Source organism: Hakea prostrata, chromosome 10, assembly GCF_041222555.1.
Source record: "Hakea prostrata isolate BN-2017 chromosome 10, UWA_Hpros_2, whole genome shotgun sequence".
NCBI lineage: Eukaryota > Viridiplantae > Streptophyta > Magnoliopsida > Proteales > Proteaceae > Hakea > Hakea prostrata.
The window spans coordinates 22,246,157-22,262,534 of NC_142609.1; the positions used below are offsets into that span (position 1 = coordinate 22,246,157).

Below are 16,378 nucleotides of genomic sequence, written 5' to 3' on the forward strand. Positions count from 1 at the left end.
CATTTTCATCCCTAATTAGTTGTTGGAATTACGTCTAGGAATTCAGTTTTAATTTAGAGTACAATTTTCTTAAGAAGTTTTAATTTGAGTTAGTAGTTGAGTAAGAGTCCTTAATCCAACACATGTCAATTAGAGTTTTAATTAAATAAAAATTAACATGTGCTAACGAGAGTTTTAAGTTACTTGGAGCATTTCAGCATGTGTCAATTAGGGTCCATTAGATCTTTTAATTTTTATTTAAGTTTCCTGGAGTTTTATTTCAGCATGTTCCAATTAGGGTCTGTTAGGTCTTTTAATTTTTGTTTCAATGGTTGTGATTAATGTGGTGGGATCCTAATCTATAAAGGAATCCCACTTAGAGTAAGATCTTTTAGTAGGCTATAAATAAGAAGCTACTTTTTCTTTGTAAATTAAGTCTGATTATGTAATTAAGAATATTGAGTTTGAGAACCGCAGTTCCTGTTTGAGGGGGCCACAGAAGATTTTCAGTAAAGTTCTTCAAGATCAGAAGCCTACTCAGTCTAGCACCCTTATTCAAAAATTCCAGCAAGCTCTCAAGGTTTTCAAGTAACTTTCAGCCCCTTCCCCCTTCTCTCCCATCACAAAGGTCCCCCACCCCTTCCCCTTCAATTGCAGCCCCTCCCTAACCCTCCCTCCTCTCCTCTAAGCCCCACAAACCCTACCCCTCCTCTCCCCTGTTCTGTGCAGGTATCCCCACCCCCTTCCCCTGCTGCCACAGCTTGCCAGAAAGAATCCCAGAACCCACAACAACCCCAGACCCCTCCCCAACCCCACAGTACCTCTTGGCCCCTCTCTCTGTTTTTTCTTCCTTGCGGCAGAACAAGAAAAAGGGGGGGGGGGAGAAGAAGAGGAAAGAAAAGGAAAGAAAAGAAAAAAGAAAGATTTGAAAAGATTCCCAAGGTTAAAGGTTTCTCTTCAAAGATCTCCAAGAACCAACCCATCTTGATCCAAATTATCTCATTCTTCTTTCCTATCAACCCTAGGATAAATTTTCCTATCATTTTCATTCAGTTTTGTTAAACCAAATCTTGCCCAAACCCTACACAATTTTATCTCCTTGTTCATCCTACAATAATTAAAAATATTATCCTTCCTACCAAGATTTGACAATTACTTTGCTGGAAGATTCTGGCCAAACCCTCAACTTTAGGGAATCAATCCAAGAAACCCTAACCTAAAATTGGGTTTACACTTTACATCACTGGGTCAATTATTTTTTCCTGACACATTCAAACTATAGAATGTCGAGAGTGGAAATCTTTAATATTACCCCAATAGGATATCCCACACGGAAAAATGATGAAATTATCTTAAGGGGTCACTAATACACTCCCTAAAAGAGGACAATTAAATTTTATAGATAAACCAATGGGGATGACACTGTGATGTAGCCTCAATTGACCTAGATACCATATTTTGCTTTTTGCTGCACCATGTGATAAGATTCCCACCCACAAATTCAATATCTCATAATAGACTCACAATCTGGAGAAACAGCGAAACCAGATCAGTAAAAATAAATAGTAAATAAAAATTCCACTTGATCATGAGCTAAAAGTATTCCCTTCTTGGGGCTGACTTCAACTCTTCAAGTAATGAAGAATAAGGACAACATTCATATGGATAGAAAAAGGGTCATGCATAAACTGGTTGACCAAGCTCAAAAAAAAAGGCAATGTCCAGTCTCATATGAGAGAGAGAATCAGCTACCCACCAATCATTGGTGGCCTTCATCAACTGGTTCACCATCACATTCCTGTAACCGAGTTTTATGCTCCAAACGCATCTCAATGAGATGACAACCTAACTAACCTAGTCTCCAACAGAAGATATCAGAAGTATTTACTTTGTGAAGGAATACACCTCTAGATCATCAGGCAACTTCTATACAGAAAATACCTTAGTTCTCAAATTCCCTTTTTTTTCCTTTTTTTTTCTCTAAATTTTCATCCTAGAAATCCATTGAGGCAAGTAATTTCATAATTTTCATTTCCAGTGACTGCTATGCTGTTAACATATACAATGAAATGTTAACCTTATCACCAGTTCATTTGATGAATAAGGTATGGTCAACATTACTCATTTAAATCCTACAAAGATAATATCATTGTGAAATATGTTGAACCAAGCTCGAGGGAACTATTTCAAACTGTTCAAGACATGAGATATGATGTAAAACAGTAAGGGGGTTCCCCCATTTTCTTTTCCTTATTGCTTCAGTTCTCTTGTTATTAGTGCACTTTTCTAAGTGAGTTCCTACTAGATTCTTAAGCTTAATTAGGTAGGAGTTATAATCCAATTGTAGTTTAATATGAATAGATGTGTTGTCTGGTGCAAATAAACACGCAATCTATCACACAAATTTAAATTCACCAACTTCAAGGAAGCATTAGAAGTTTAGAACATTTATGACATGAGTCATAGGTCAGGTTATTGTCTTATCTGCATTCTCATTTTATAGACAAGTAATCTCAACCATATCTCATTCATATTATAAGCTATAAGTTGAAGCAACATTACTATGATTTTTCATCTCAGTCTTGGAAGTGTGTTTCCTTGTTCAATACACTGCCTGACTTCTATGGTATCCACTAGACTGACAATGAGTGAAAAATGAAGGCCTAAGATTTACTCCAAGCCCTCAGGATGCTATCAAATGAAACGCATATAAAAGATAACTGACAACATACAAAACCAAACTTATGGCAAAAATTACCTGAGTCTTTGCCAAATCTGTTTCTTCTTGAACCATCTTAAGGACTTCATTACCCTGTTCCTGAAACTGTGTCGCAATCCCAACAGCAGCAACACGGTCATCAAAACTCATTGGAAGATCTGCACTGCAGAACAAGTATTGTAGCAATTAGAATATGACCAATCAAACACAAGTTTTGAACTTCTTACATCCTCTCTGGAGTCTGCGAATTAACCAATGCACCTTTAAAGCTTTTCAAACAAGTTAGATTCTAACCATCTCGGGACTTGATTCATTGGACTTTGTGAGAAAGCAAAAGCATGAAGGCATAAGCAAGCAAACTTACTAGTTCAAAGGGTTTATGTAGTGAGAAAGCAAAAGCATGAAGGCATAAGCAAGCAAACTTACTAGTTCAAAGGGTTTATGTAGTAGGGGGGTAGTTTAGGAACTTGATTGTTGACTCGTTGTCTCATATTGTAATTTCTAGTTCCTTGAATAATATTAACGTTGTAATATAGGTTCACTGGAGAATATACTCTAACATATAGCATAGCACCATCATCTCTTCTTCTTCTTCAACCTTCCATCTTGACTTTTCTCATTCTCATGCACTTCTTTACTTCCAACTTGGTGTCACAACACTCACTGCTGGTTCAGGAGTCTGGTAACCTTTTTGTTCTTTTTCTTTCCTCTATTCGAAACCAGGTAATAAAGGGGTTCCCAGGAAGGAGCTGCCAACAGAAAACTTTGAAGAAATTTGACAAGGTTATGGAAGAACCAAGGTAGGTCTTCATATGAAGATTTTACTGCTTGAAGCTCAATCACAGAAGAACAGCACATAATACTGTTCCATGACCAGTGATCTAATAAAATACAGTATGAATAGTGGTTTCTTGAGGTCCTCCCTCCCCCTTCCCCCACCCCCCAGCGTTTTGTCTCCCCCAAAACCCCCTCTGAAACAGCCCTTGTTCTCCCCTGATCTTGGCTTTCTTTACAGTTGGAGCATCTGAGTCACCATAGATCTCCTTTGAAAAGCCCAAAACCTTTTTGCATAGGACAAAAGCCCAGGTTGCCATCTGACTTTTTGTGCTTCTGCTACAGTAAATCCACCAGTTATGAAAGGTTCTAGTTTTTCCCAATTCAAGGTCAGTCGCGGATGAAATCATGTCAAGTGGAGTTGCCCTGGAGTCTACTTTCAAGCCTATACAGGCTCTGCTGTTGATATCCTGCACTTTCTCTGCAACTCCAGATTGTGATGCTCTACAGTGCTCCCAGTTGCCAGGATAATGCTTGTTTGTTCAATATACACACCGTATTGTACCTGTTTAAGGGGTATTCTTTCTGAGTTATAATGTTTTCAATATTATGGGTTGTCTTTCAAGAACAGTTTCACTGTCAACCTCTACTTCAGTCTGTTTTGCTTGTGAAGATGGTCTATGCTAGTTTCCGATACTTGGTTTTGGTTACTTGGGCTGTTTGAGCCTCTCATGTTACTGTACGATGCCATTATACCTTAAAGTTTATGGTGGAGTAGACTTATTGAAGTATTTGCCTGATTTGTTTGCTGGACTGTGTTTAAAAACGCTAGACTTTTATTGAAGTATTCGCCTGATTTGCTTGCTTGACTTTGTTTACCAACACTCGAACAGGTTTGAAAACTCACCTTAACCAGGTTAATATTCTTGAAGTCTTGAGGCCTCATGGAGATCAACAAGATGGTGACCCTTTTTTTTTTTTTTTTTTTTTTTTTTTGGGGGGGGGGGGGGTTTGTGTGTGTGTGGAGGGAATAGAATAGAAAATGATAAACCTTATTTAGTATGTTTATATTTGCACCCTCAGTTGGCAATAAAGGCCAAAACTCTTATTGTAAAAATGCAATATCATATATTCTGCACACAACTTGGAACTTCAAATAATACTACAACCACCACCTTAACCCTATCCCGAATTCCCAACTCAATGGGGTTGGCTACATTGATTCTATAGAGTTAAACAAAAGAGACAAGAGAAGTGACGGTAGTAAATTTAAGCAAAAAAGAACATTGGTTAAAGACGAAGTCAAAGTAGCACCCAGGAACACCCATTCACATGGGGTCAGCCACAATCTGAGCCTTCTAGTTAATTCTCTCAACAGATATACTAGTATCTAGTCTCAGGCTCCCAGCACATGCATATCCTTTCTTATTTCTTCAATAGTCATTTTATGCCTGCCTTTACCTTTTTTAGCTCCATCTAACTGGGTTTGATCACTCTTCCTTACAGGTGGCTCTAAAGGTCTCCCTTGGACATGACTGTACCACCTCAAGTAGCTATCTCTTGGCTAGTCCTGAATTGCGTTGTAGAGCTAGTTTAGATAGATGCTTGTGGACGAGTTGCCATATATATTATAGTTTCCCTTACTAAGCTTATACCTCCCTAGGGATTTGTATGTAAGTTTTTGTATAGTGTATGAAGTAACACAAGTGTATTGGAGAATATACTCCAACCCATGGCATTGAACCAACATTTGTTTTCTTCTTCAACCTTCCACCTTCACGTTTCTTGTTCTCTTGCACTTCTTAACTTCCAAGTCTAAGTTCTACGAGTGGTCTGTCTTTTGTTAAGCGCCCTGTTTTGTTATACTATTGGTCTATTTCTGCAGCTGCCTTGTAGACTTCAGCCCTCCCCTCTTCAGTACTTTCTTCTCAGATTGGGTTAGGAAGTTATTGCAGTCCTAGTGTTAATTTTTAAAGTCCAAAATGAAGAAAAAAGGAGTGAGTGGGAATAGCAAAATGGGATTAGAAGGTGCCCTTTACCTCAAATTGATTGCAATGCGATCAAGTAAGTGTTCACGTACAGAACCTTCCTCTGGGTTATAAGTTGCAATAAGAAGTGGTTTACATGGATGGCGGAAGCTGATTCCTTCTCTTTCCACAGTATTAACTCCTTCAGTCAAAACATTAAGAAGCAAATTGCTGATCCCCTCATCCAAAAGGTTGATTTCATCTATATATAAGACACCTCGATGAGCTTCAGCTAGAAGTCCTGGCTGGAAAACTGTTGTTCCAGTCTTAACAGACTCCTCAACGTCAACAGATCCAATCACCCTATCTTCTGTGACACCAAGTGGAATCTACAGATGAGAATGATTAACTTAAGGTCAGCTAGGAAGAGGGAAAAAAGAGCTTAAACAGACAAACTCATCTTCATGAATAGCACCTGAACAAAAGGAGTCCGGACAATCTCCTTCTTAACATTACCAGCAGCATCATATTGTACTCTGTTGACTAGTCCATCTTCCCATCTACAAGATTAAATAATCAGAACTATATGTCAGCAAGGGAAGAATCTAAAAAGCAATGCTAGCAGGCATTACAAAATAAATTACAGACTCCAAATTTTGTGTCCTACATTTCAGAGATCTCACTGTTTACTTTGTCGTACAAAATGTCACAATGGTGACTTTGATTTTGTTACTTTCCATAACAATTCCTAACCTAACACTCCGTATAACATCCTTTTCCTGACAGTGTTCTGTAAACTCAATGTACAGGGACTTTTTTTTAACAGCATGCACATAATAAATATAATCTAGGGTATCTTTCATCAGGTTTTCCTCTTCCTCCTTTTTTTTTTTTTTTTTTTAATCAACCCAATTTGGTGAATATATATATTTTATTGAAGAGGAAATGGCAGTACACCACAAGATAACAAGCTTTACTCACTCACACCCCATTCTAAGTTTCATAAGCACAAACACCCGAAGTTGGACATGCTTTGGACACATTAGTCCAAGCTGCTTGTGATTTACATTAAATCATAGTTTTATTTTTTTTAATTCCTAAATTAACCTTATTTTAAAACTCCCAGCCTTGTAATGCTTTCTTCCTCTTGGTGTTTTCTCCTTCAGGTTCTCCCATTATGAACGGAGAACCCCAAGAGACCTCTCATCAAGATTTAAGAAGTTCTATTCTTGAACCCGATTGATATAGTAGCGGTGATTGAGAATGAATGAATAATAACTGAATAGGAAAGGGCAACAGAAAAGAGAAGGATTTTTGGATGTTTTCATGTTGCTGCAAATCTGGAAAACCCTTTTGCAAAAAATGATGTAGATGAGAACAAACAAGACCAAAGGGACATCAGCCCTGAACAGCAACTTGGCTGCAGGAATCAGTAGATCAGAGGTTTCAGATTGCGAAATAAAACCAAGTGAAATGCTGGAACAGAAGCAGAATAAAGATTACCAAAGAGCTGCACCCGGAATTAGAGTGAAGGTCATATACCTCACCTCTTACCACAAAATTTCTATCAATTTTCAAGCCAGCTTCCATCAGTAGTACAGATTTCCATTCCCAAGATTCCCCCCTCCTTCCTTCTTCTTCTTCCCATTTCATAAGTGAGGGAGGAATAAAGGTACCTTTGGATTGCATAGGTGGAGACGGCCCTCAAAATCCATTTTGGAAATCAGCTTGGAAATTGACAATCTCACAGACCAGATAACATTGTTTGCCTTCTATAGCTAGACTAGTAATGTCTCTGATACTGTTACTCCCTCTTCTGCCTTCAAAGCCGAATCAGACTATAGCTTCTAGTTGAAAGCATTTTTGTAATTGAAATCTGAGCAGGTATCTGCTCTCAAATCCGTTAATTGAAAGGTGGGAAAGTTGCAGAACTAATGCATTGAATCTGATTGAATAGTTGATGAACCAACTGATTAAGTTGCACAGCATAGTTGCTTATGGGGATGTGAAAATGCAGAGGAGAATGCAGGTATCTCAAATCTGTTTAGTGTTGCATTCTGTAATTTCTTTTAAAATATTATGTTGCAGGTTTCTCACTAAAAAAGGTCACTGGAGAAGGAGGGGTATAATAGTCTTTCCATCTTCAGCACTAACAGATCTATCAGAAAAGAAACCGTATGTTTTTTGGATTAAAATTCGGGTGTCAGTGAATATAGTGTGACGATTTGGGATGTCCTTATCATTTCCTCTTTATTGAACCATACAGAATAATATGTAAACATGTTATTGGCTGTATACTGTCCACACCAAAATTTATGAACTATGATTCTACAGTCTATCCAGGGAAAGGCATCATGGCATACCCTTCCCCCAAAAAGCAAAATCTTATAAAATCCCCCCACCCAAAACAAGATGCAAACACACCTTCAACACAAGAAAAACCAGTAGATAAGATTCCCGGCAGATCCATAGGTGCATAAAGGAATTTGAAGGAATTAGCTATCATGGAATCATGCAATTAAAATATTTTGAACCAAGTACAACAAAATACACTAGATGTTGCCATTGAAACATTTTGAACTAAGTACAACAAAATGCACTTGATGCTTTTCTTTTTCTACTCTTTGTGCATAACCAGGTTTATGTTCATAAAGGTTATTTAAATTATTTAAAGTATTTTATTTTATGACTAAAAGAAAAGTATCACATATATCAATAAAAGTTTTACAGTGGCAATAAAGTTAACAGCTCAACAACATACTCTTCAGGGCATGCTGGATCAGCATTTGATATTGAACCTACAACCACTTCAATTGGTGGAAGAACAGCATGTAGCCCCCGAGCCATTACAGTTTTTGCTGTTCCTCGCTTTCCAGATATGGCTATTCCTCCAATCTCACGATCAACTGCTCCAAGCAACAAAGCTGTTTTAATTGCATCCTGTAACAGATTTGGTTTTCCCATAGGTATGTAAATTGTCAGTACTGACTAGGAGCCTCTTTGATTTAATATTCACAATATTATCATATTAGAAGAAAGAAAATGAGTGAGAGGAGAAGCAACTGATACAACTTCTCAAGTTGAAAAGGAAAAGAAATTCATAAAAAAACATCCCAGTCTAGATATAAGCTTCAAGTAAAAATGCAAAATGATAGGAGCAATGTATATAAGCTATGTGACAAATTGGACCCCTTGACACTTAGTTTTGACAACATGAATCTCATGAAAGTTAGAAGAACAGAAGTTGAAACCTTCAAAATAGTCCTACCCTACCATACCTTTCAGTCTGACAGACAAGCCAAGCTTGTTAGCATTCCTTTTATCTATTGATAAGCAGAACCTCACTACAATTTTACAAGATTCTAAGGAGGGAAATGTAAATTTAAGATATCTAAAACAATTTTAAAAGAGTACATGGATGGACAACTTGAACCACAACCTAGCAGGCACACGTCTTAAAAAATCAAAAATGGAGGCACAATACTATGTATTTAAAAAGAAAAGGGGGGGGGAGAAAAAAGCAGCCACCAGCAAGCATCCTTGCCGCAACATCAGCAAACATCTTCATTACAGATTATCATTTAACTTGGAATCAAAACAGAAGATTAACCCACCTAAACAATTTATCTTTCAAATAGAAGCAATGATTTATAAGAATGGCATCAGATAGAGTAAGAAGACTGAATAAGTGATGCAAATTATAAGAATGGCATCAGATAAGAGTAAGAAAAGTGACTATCTCTCCTTCGAATCAGCATATATTGGTCCACCCTATGAAATGAGGATCGGAAATGCACGGAAAGAACAACTCAGATGATCTATCCAAAGACAAGGAATAGATGGGAATCTTAGATTACTCAAGATTATCCATGGAAGGAATTTTCTAAACCTTCTACAACTCTTGGTCATATGGAGCACCACACCTACACAATTTCTTGGGTTTGGGTGTCTTGTATTTTGTGGGTCCATAAAATTATGGTTTGATTGTATTTGTAATTGGAACAAGGTTTTGGGTCAATTACTTATACAAGGGTAAAATTGTAATTATATGGGGAATAGGATTTTAGGTTTCCCTATAAATAGTCTCTGTGGGATAACCTAGATTGAGTCCATCCGAAGGGATGAGGCCAAGCAAAGGTAGCACTTCGTAAGGTAAGAGAGTGGTAGGGTTTTTCAGGATTATTGGAATCTCTTTTTCTCTCGGGATAGACATAGGCAATCTTGTCGAACCACGTTAAATTCCTTGCGTTGTGAGAGTGTCTTGCATGTGTTCTCCATGGTTGTGCATCCATCCCCAACAAGTGGTGTCAAAAGAACATTCAGTAGATCGTCGCTAGATATGAGTGAAGATCCAAGAAGGAGAGGAATGGTGTAAGGAGAACGAAGAAGGCTTCAATGGATTAATCAAAGGTATGAACCTCTGGTATTAGAGATCATGGATTGTTTTTCTTCCTATTTTTCAATTGTTTGAAAAACTGAAGAGAACGTTTGAACAAGAAAAAGGGAGAGAAGGTCTTGGTTTAAGATCGTGGAGAGACGATCAAGAAAAGAAAAAGGAAGAGGACATTTGATTGATCATCGCAAAAAAGGGGCATCAGTTGGACGATTGGTGATCGTCAAAAACAAAAGAAAAAAATGGCCAAATCAAGAAGAAAGAAAGAAAAAAGGATGATTGGCTATGGTTTTTGTTTGAAGGGTTTTTTTAACTTCTTTTTTTTCTTTTTCTTTTTTTCCTTTAAACATGAGAAGTTCATTGAGTGGTGGGAACATGTTGCAAGAAGAGGGGGAAAAGAAAGGATTTTGGTAGGAGGAAAATATATATATATATATATATACACACACATATCTTTTCATTTTTTTTTATTGGATCAATATCGTACAAGTTGTTTTCCACGTGTTTCCATGTGAAGGTTTTCCATACAAGGTTAATTTTTAAAAATTTTTGGATGTTTTGATCTTAATGGAGGTGAGGGATCAAGGAGATTTCGTTTTGAGGGTATTGAACTCGTGGGTTCATCATAGGAGATCAACAGTCAGGTAATTTAAGTTGATGACAGGTACGAAGGGCATAGATCAGGTAAATTGTATAAGCTTACAGGGAGTGTTGAAACAAGTGGAGCTCCAATTGGCATTCGAGCAAGGGGTACAAATAGACAAAAGCTGCAGATTGTTCAAGCACCGAACAAGTGCAAATTTTGAAAGAAGCGTGTGACTTGCGCTTTGGAAAAGCAAGCTGCAGCAGTAGGAGAGGTGGAGTCATGTCACATCATATGGCGGTGATGAGCTACACGGGACACCCCAGGTGGGGGGTATGCACCACACTGGTTTAGGTGATAGCAGTCAGGAAAGGCATCTCTGGAGGGGATGTGGGTCATGCAATAAGGTGTGGTAGATACACAAAGATGGGCAATTGCAGGGAGACATCAACAACAGTTTTCTTTAAGGTGGTTTGTAGAATTCAAGTTAGGGTGGAGATTGTTGAGTTTGTGTGTCTTGTATTCTATGGGTCCATAGAATTATGGTTTTATTGTATTTGTAATTGGAACAAGTTTTGGTCAATTACTTGTACAAGGGTAAAATTGTAATTATAGGGGGACTAGGGTATTAGGTTTCCTATAAATAATCTGTGTGGGATAACCTAGATTGAATCCATCCCTGGAGGGGATGGGGGGGGCAAGAGGATAGCACTTTGTAAGGCATGAGAGTGGTGAGGCTTTTTAGGATTATTGGAATGTCTTTTTTCTCTCGGGATGGACATAGGCAATCTTGCCAAACCACCTTAAATTCCTTGCGGTCGTGAGTGTATTTTGCTTATGTTCTTCTTCGTGGTTGTGCATCTGTCCCCAACACAACTTACAAACAAATTTGACAACACTGCGGATTACTACCTTTTCAAATGGAGCATAAGAGAGCACATCTAAGTGAGGGCATTAAGAGAATCACTAAATGTATAGAAAAACAACAGCCAACACTGAATTCCCTTTCTTCCTGTTTAAATGCAAAAGGAAAGCCAAGAGCTTGGCACTAATAGATAAAGGATATATCTATAGGTATCTAGTCATGCCTTTACCTATAGGCGAATCGGGTTCCAATCATGCAACAATTCCAGAGGATCATTCTAGAACTTCCTTTTCTCAATAGGATTCAAGTATATTATAAAGTATATATGTTCTACCTTGCTGGTGATAGTAATAATTGCATCGTGAAATGGCGACATATAGAATTTAAAAAAATAACCTGCCTCCAATTGTCAGTCCTCTGCTGCCAACAAATAAAGAGAAAAAACAGTGTGAAGGTTATGCCTTGTGAGTATAGTTGGTGCAATAATTAAGTTGCACCATTGCAACCTGTTGGTTGTGGGCTCAAAAACTTAGAAATAATCTCTCCTGCAAAACTGGGGCTTAGGCTGCATACATTTTCCTCCCAGACCCCTTTTTTTTTTTTTTTTTTTTTTCCTTTTTATGCCTTATGGGGTACCCAATATGCATTTCAAAAAGCATTGATATATACATGAAGGTGCAATATCCTCTATATTCACATCAAAGAAACGACTTCTAATATTCCATATGAACCCCAAAAAAATAAGTGATTAGAAGCTTTGAGGTCTCTCTTTACTAATATTTTTACTAAACTGAGAGTTTGTGAATTTAGGTAGGGCCAGTGGCATAAGGATTTTATTATGTAATCGCAGCATAATTTACGACGATTTAAATAGCCAAAACCAAAATAAAGGACTGAGCAACAAGTGAATACTTCAAGAAAACAAAGCATACAGAATATACATAAAATATTAACAATTATTCGCCAACAAGAAGTTACTATCCCCTTAAAATAGAGGGGAGAATAGCATTAAATATCAAATATGATTAATAGATTACAAGAATCATGTGAAAGAAATTCAAATCATGATATTAGAATGATGACAGCAGCACCTGACATAAGAAGCACTTCAAAAAAGTAATAGAATATTAACCCTAGATCAAAATAATATATAATAAGGTTGATTTTCAGCACTAGCTAGGAAGCAGTACCAGTAATAAAAATATAAAATTTAAATCCCACTGTGAAACACTCACTGTAAGAGTACCTAATAGGACCTGGTGTACTCTGGCACAACCCAATGGATCCTGGTCCTTCTGGTAGCAATTTACCCCTCAACAAATCATCCACTTATTCCCAAAATGAATCAATTAACACAGCATCAGTTAAATTACAAGAAATTAATGGAAATGGACTCTGATTGGTATTAATAATAAAAGACCAGGCTCACACTACATTCAACACCTTCACCACGGCTACCACCATTAAAAGAGCTTACCCTCACCCACGAGCTATCCTCACCTTCTTCCTTGCATAATTTTTCACCTCTCCATATCCCAGCCCTTCCCCCTAATATAACCACACCAAAAATCCTAACCAACTACTTTAAGGCCCTCTAAAAGTCCCAGCATGAATGTGGCTGCCCCCAGTGAGCTCCTGCCTCCATATCCCAGCCCTTCCCGCTAATATAACCGCACCAAAAATCTTAACCAACTACTTTCAGGCCATACCCTCTAAAAAAGTCCCAACATGAATGTGGCTACCCCCCCCCCCAAATGAGCGCCTGCCACCTGTCCCCGTCCCCCCACGTTGGTGGATCTTGGAATAGGGCATGTCACAGCAAAAACACAAATGCTTTTCCAACTTCGCCTTAATTTCCTCCTATGTTAACCACCGCGCGCAATTGTTCCTTCCGATAGGGGATATCACTGCTTCGGTAGGTGAAGGAGAGGCCAATGAGTATATTGTTGTCAGGCCTGAATGGGATTGGACCGTTCGGGTTGAACTACCTGAGTCAACCCCGCTCTGTGTAGTTGCCAGATGTTGGGTTGGGCTTTGGCCCACCTGAAGTGATTGCATTGATATTTAAATATTGCTGGGGAGCCCATGGTTTATACAGTCTATGGGCTGAGTGCTGATGGGTTTCCTAGGCGCACGAACAGCTTGTTTTTGTTATTCGACGGACTGGTCCAGGTCCATAATTTGGGGCAAGCTACCCAGGTCAAATATTCAAATCTCAGCCTTAATCTCCTCCAATAAGCCTGACATGAACACACACTTCAGCCAAGTCTCTCCTCCCTCTCCGGTGACAGCTTCTAGAGTTTCAAATTGAGCCCATAGTTCGCAACTGAACCCCATTAATGAAGGTTGATTGGTGCCTCTTGTGGCAACCTCAGCTGCAGTGAGCTAAACCAATGCCTTATCTCCTCCTTTAATCATGACCATGTTTCAATAGGGCTCTGCAAATTCTGAATTGTAACCAACCCAAATCTGGTCCCTCAAAGCATACGGTGGCTGCCCTCAACTTCTCATCAGCATTGAGCCCACCCAAAGAAAAATATCACCCTGCTCTTGCCACCCACCCAATGGGATTATCTCCAAAGAAAACCGGCACTTCCAGCTGTCGTGGGAGACATTCATGATGCTCCTCTGCTTTTACCACATTGTGCTATTGCCCAAGCAGCTGCTCCACTGACGTGCAATGGACTAACCACCGCCCTTCCTCTATTACTTTCAGCGAGGGTGAATCTACCTCTACGGCCTTATCCCGCATAAACTCGCAGTTCATCTCTAAACTCTTTATTTTTTCTTCCTTCTCCATACGTTGAGCGAGTGAACCCAACTTCGAGTCCAGAGCAAACAACTGCCCCTAAGCTTCCTCACAATAGTCTCAAGATCTTCTACCCTTTCATCCATTCTAATCCCAACCATCCCTTGGGATCAGACCAGCTCTAATACCACATAGATAGGACCCTGTGTTCTCCAGCACAACCCAATGGATCTCCAGTTCCTCGGGGGGCAATTTTCACCTCAACAAATCAATCACTCACTTCCAAAATGAATCAATTACAGAACATCAAGTAAATAACAAGAAATTAGTGGAATTGAGCTCTATTGGTATTAATAATAAAAGACCAGGTTCCACTACATTCAACCCCTTCATCATGGCCGCCATTACAAGAGCTCCCCAACCAAGGGTCTTCCCCTCACCCATGAGCTATGCTCGCTCTCTTTCTTACACAATTTTTTGCCCCTCCATATCCAAGCCCTTCCCCTAATAATCACAACAAAAATCCTAAACAACTACTTTCCACCTAGACCATACCCTCTGAAGAAGTCCCAGCATGAATGTGGCTGCTCCCATGAGCCCCTCCTACCTGTTCCTGTCCCCCACATGGTTATTTGGGTTTGATCCCTCCGGTCCCTCTATTCCTATGGTGTGCACCCTCACTACTAGTCTCTTATCAGTACCCAAAACATTTAAGACAGAAAACAATAAATTATAAGCCTACCCACTTTAATGAGGCCTTCAACCACAAAAACTAGCACAGATTTATCATTTAATCATGAACACTTAAATTTAGCTAAATAGACACATTTCAGCAACACACGTCCACTAGGACTTTCGATTGCCAACACTCATAGAAATTATTGGATTCAATTATCTAAATTTATCTATATTCAGTACAATTCAAGCCTTGAATCACAAGGTACACGAGTCCTTTAGGGTCATGAGTAACGGAAACAAAGTTTCTCACCTGTCCAACAACAGCAGCTAAAGGGAAGTACTGCCTGCCATAGGAAGTGCTCTCCGGCTTCGTTGGAGCAATCACTGCACCGTTTCCTGACTCTAGAGTGGCAGCTGCGAGCGGACGAAGTAGAGCGACTCGACCACGGAAACAATGGTGGAAGCGGTTGGGTTTTGAAGAGGTGAAATGAGGGTGAAGTCTGAATGAAGGGAAGAGGAATGATTGGAGGGAAGAGAGCGAATTGCACGTTGGAACTCCAGGGGAAAGAGCCATTAGAGGGTAAAGAGAGCAACTGACATACTATCTCATTTTATCCGTTAAGAGTAGGCCATCTTATAGCATTCCGTTAATCGAAATTCCAACGATTTTAGAATATTACCATTAACGTCCTCTGTACCACTAGACGATAAGACGGGTCTATCAATAGCACCAGGTATGGACGGATGGACTTTGCTTCTGCTAAGCGATATTCCGAATCTGATTCTCAGTCGAAATTGAAATCTTGACCACTTGTTTTTCAACATTCTAGATCAAAATCTCAACCAAGATCTTGATCCAACGATCAATTTCTTCTCACTGAACAGTTTCCCCGAAGCAATTTCGGATATGGAAGGGGCATTCAAGGGCGTCTCACATCTTGTCAAGTTTCATAAGTAGAAGTGTACGACAAAAAGGGGAAACGACTTTTCTTCTCCATCTACTCAAGAAAGGAACTTTTCATTGAGGCCACTCAGTTTCCGGCCGTTTGAGGCGGAGAGACTCGCCGCTATAGTCGCCGCTATAGTCTCTCCGCCTCCTCTGTTTTGTCTTCTTCTCTCCCAGCTCCGGCTCTCTCATCTCCCTCTCTCTCATCACCTGCCTCAGTCTCAGTCTTTTCTTCTCCGTCTCTGTCTCACATCTCCCGTCTACCGCCTCCCATCTCCCACTTCCCATCTTTGTCTCTCCCGCTCCTTCTCCCTCTCTCCCTTCTCGGTTTTGTTAACCAGATCTCGGGTTTTTTTTCCCTTAGATCTGTGTGTTGTTCTTGCCGATCTTTCTCCTCTATTCCAGATCTTGCCGTCTCCTTCTCCCTCTCTCCTCTCCGGTCTCCGCCTCTTTCCTCTCCGGTCTCTTCCACCACACGTTTCTTTGTCTCCGCCTCCCGCCTCTACTCTCCGTCTCCTCTTCCGCCCTCCCGACCTACTTCTCCTCTTCCCCCTCTCCCTCACCGATCTCCTTCTCCGCCTCTTGCATTTTTGCTCGGACACCCAGATTTGTAGTTTTTTGCTTCAATCTGTTTGTTTTTCCGGCCAATCTCTCTCCCTGGTTGCAGTACTTCTCTTTCCCTTCCTTCAGTCTTAAATAACGAATAATTTCTCTAGTTGCAGCGA

General features: G+C 39.5%; 1 protein-coding gene across 1 annotated transcript in view; it reads right to left on the reverse strand.

Annotated features, from left to right (window-relative positions):
* The window catches only part of ALB1 (ALBINA 1), a 36,014-nt gene extending 20,686 nt beyond the window's left edge, over positions 1-15,328 (reverse strand). Inside the window, exons 1-5 of the mRNA XM_089136291.1 lie at positions 15,018-15,328; positions 8,201-8,379; positions 5,915-5,999; positions 5,512-5,828; positions 2,738-2,861 (exon numbers count right to left, since the gene is read on the reverse strand). Of these exons, the coding sequence (XP_088992417.1) occupies positions 2,738-2,861; positions 5,512-5,828; positions 5,915-5,999; positions 8,201-8,379; positions 15,018-15,281 (969 nt within the window). The 5' untranslated portion in view covers positions 15,282-15,328. The remainder of the gene's footprint in view (positions 1-2,737; positions 2,862-5,511; positions 5,829-5,914; positions 6,000-8,200; positions 8,380-15,017) is intronic.
* Between the last annotated feature and the right edge of the window lie 1,050 nt (positions 15,329-16,378).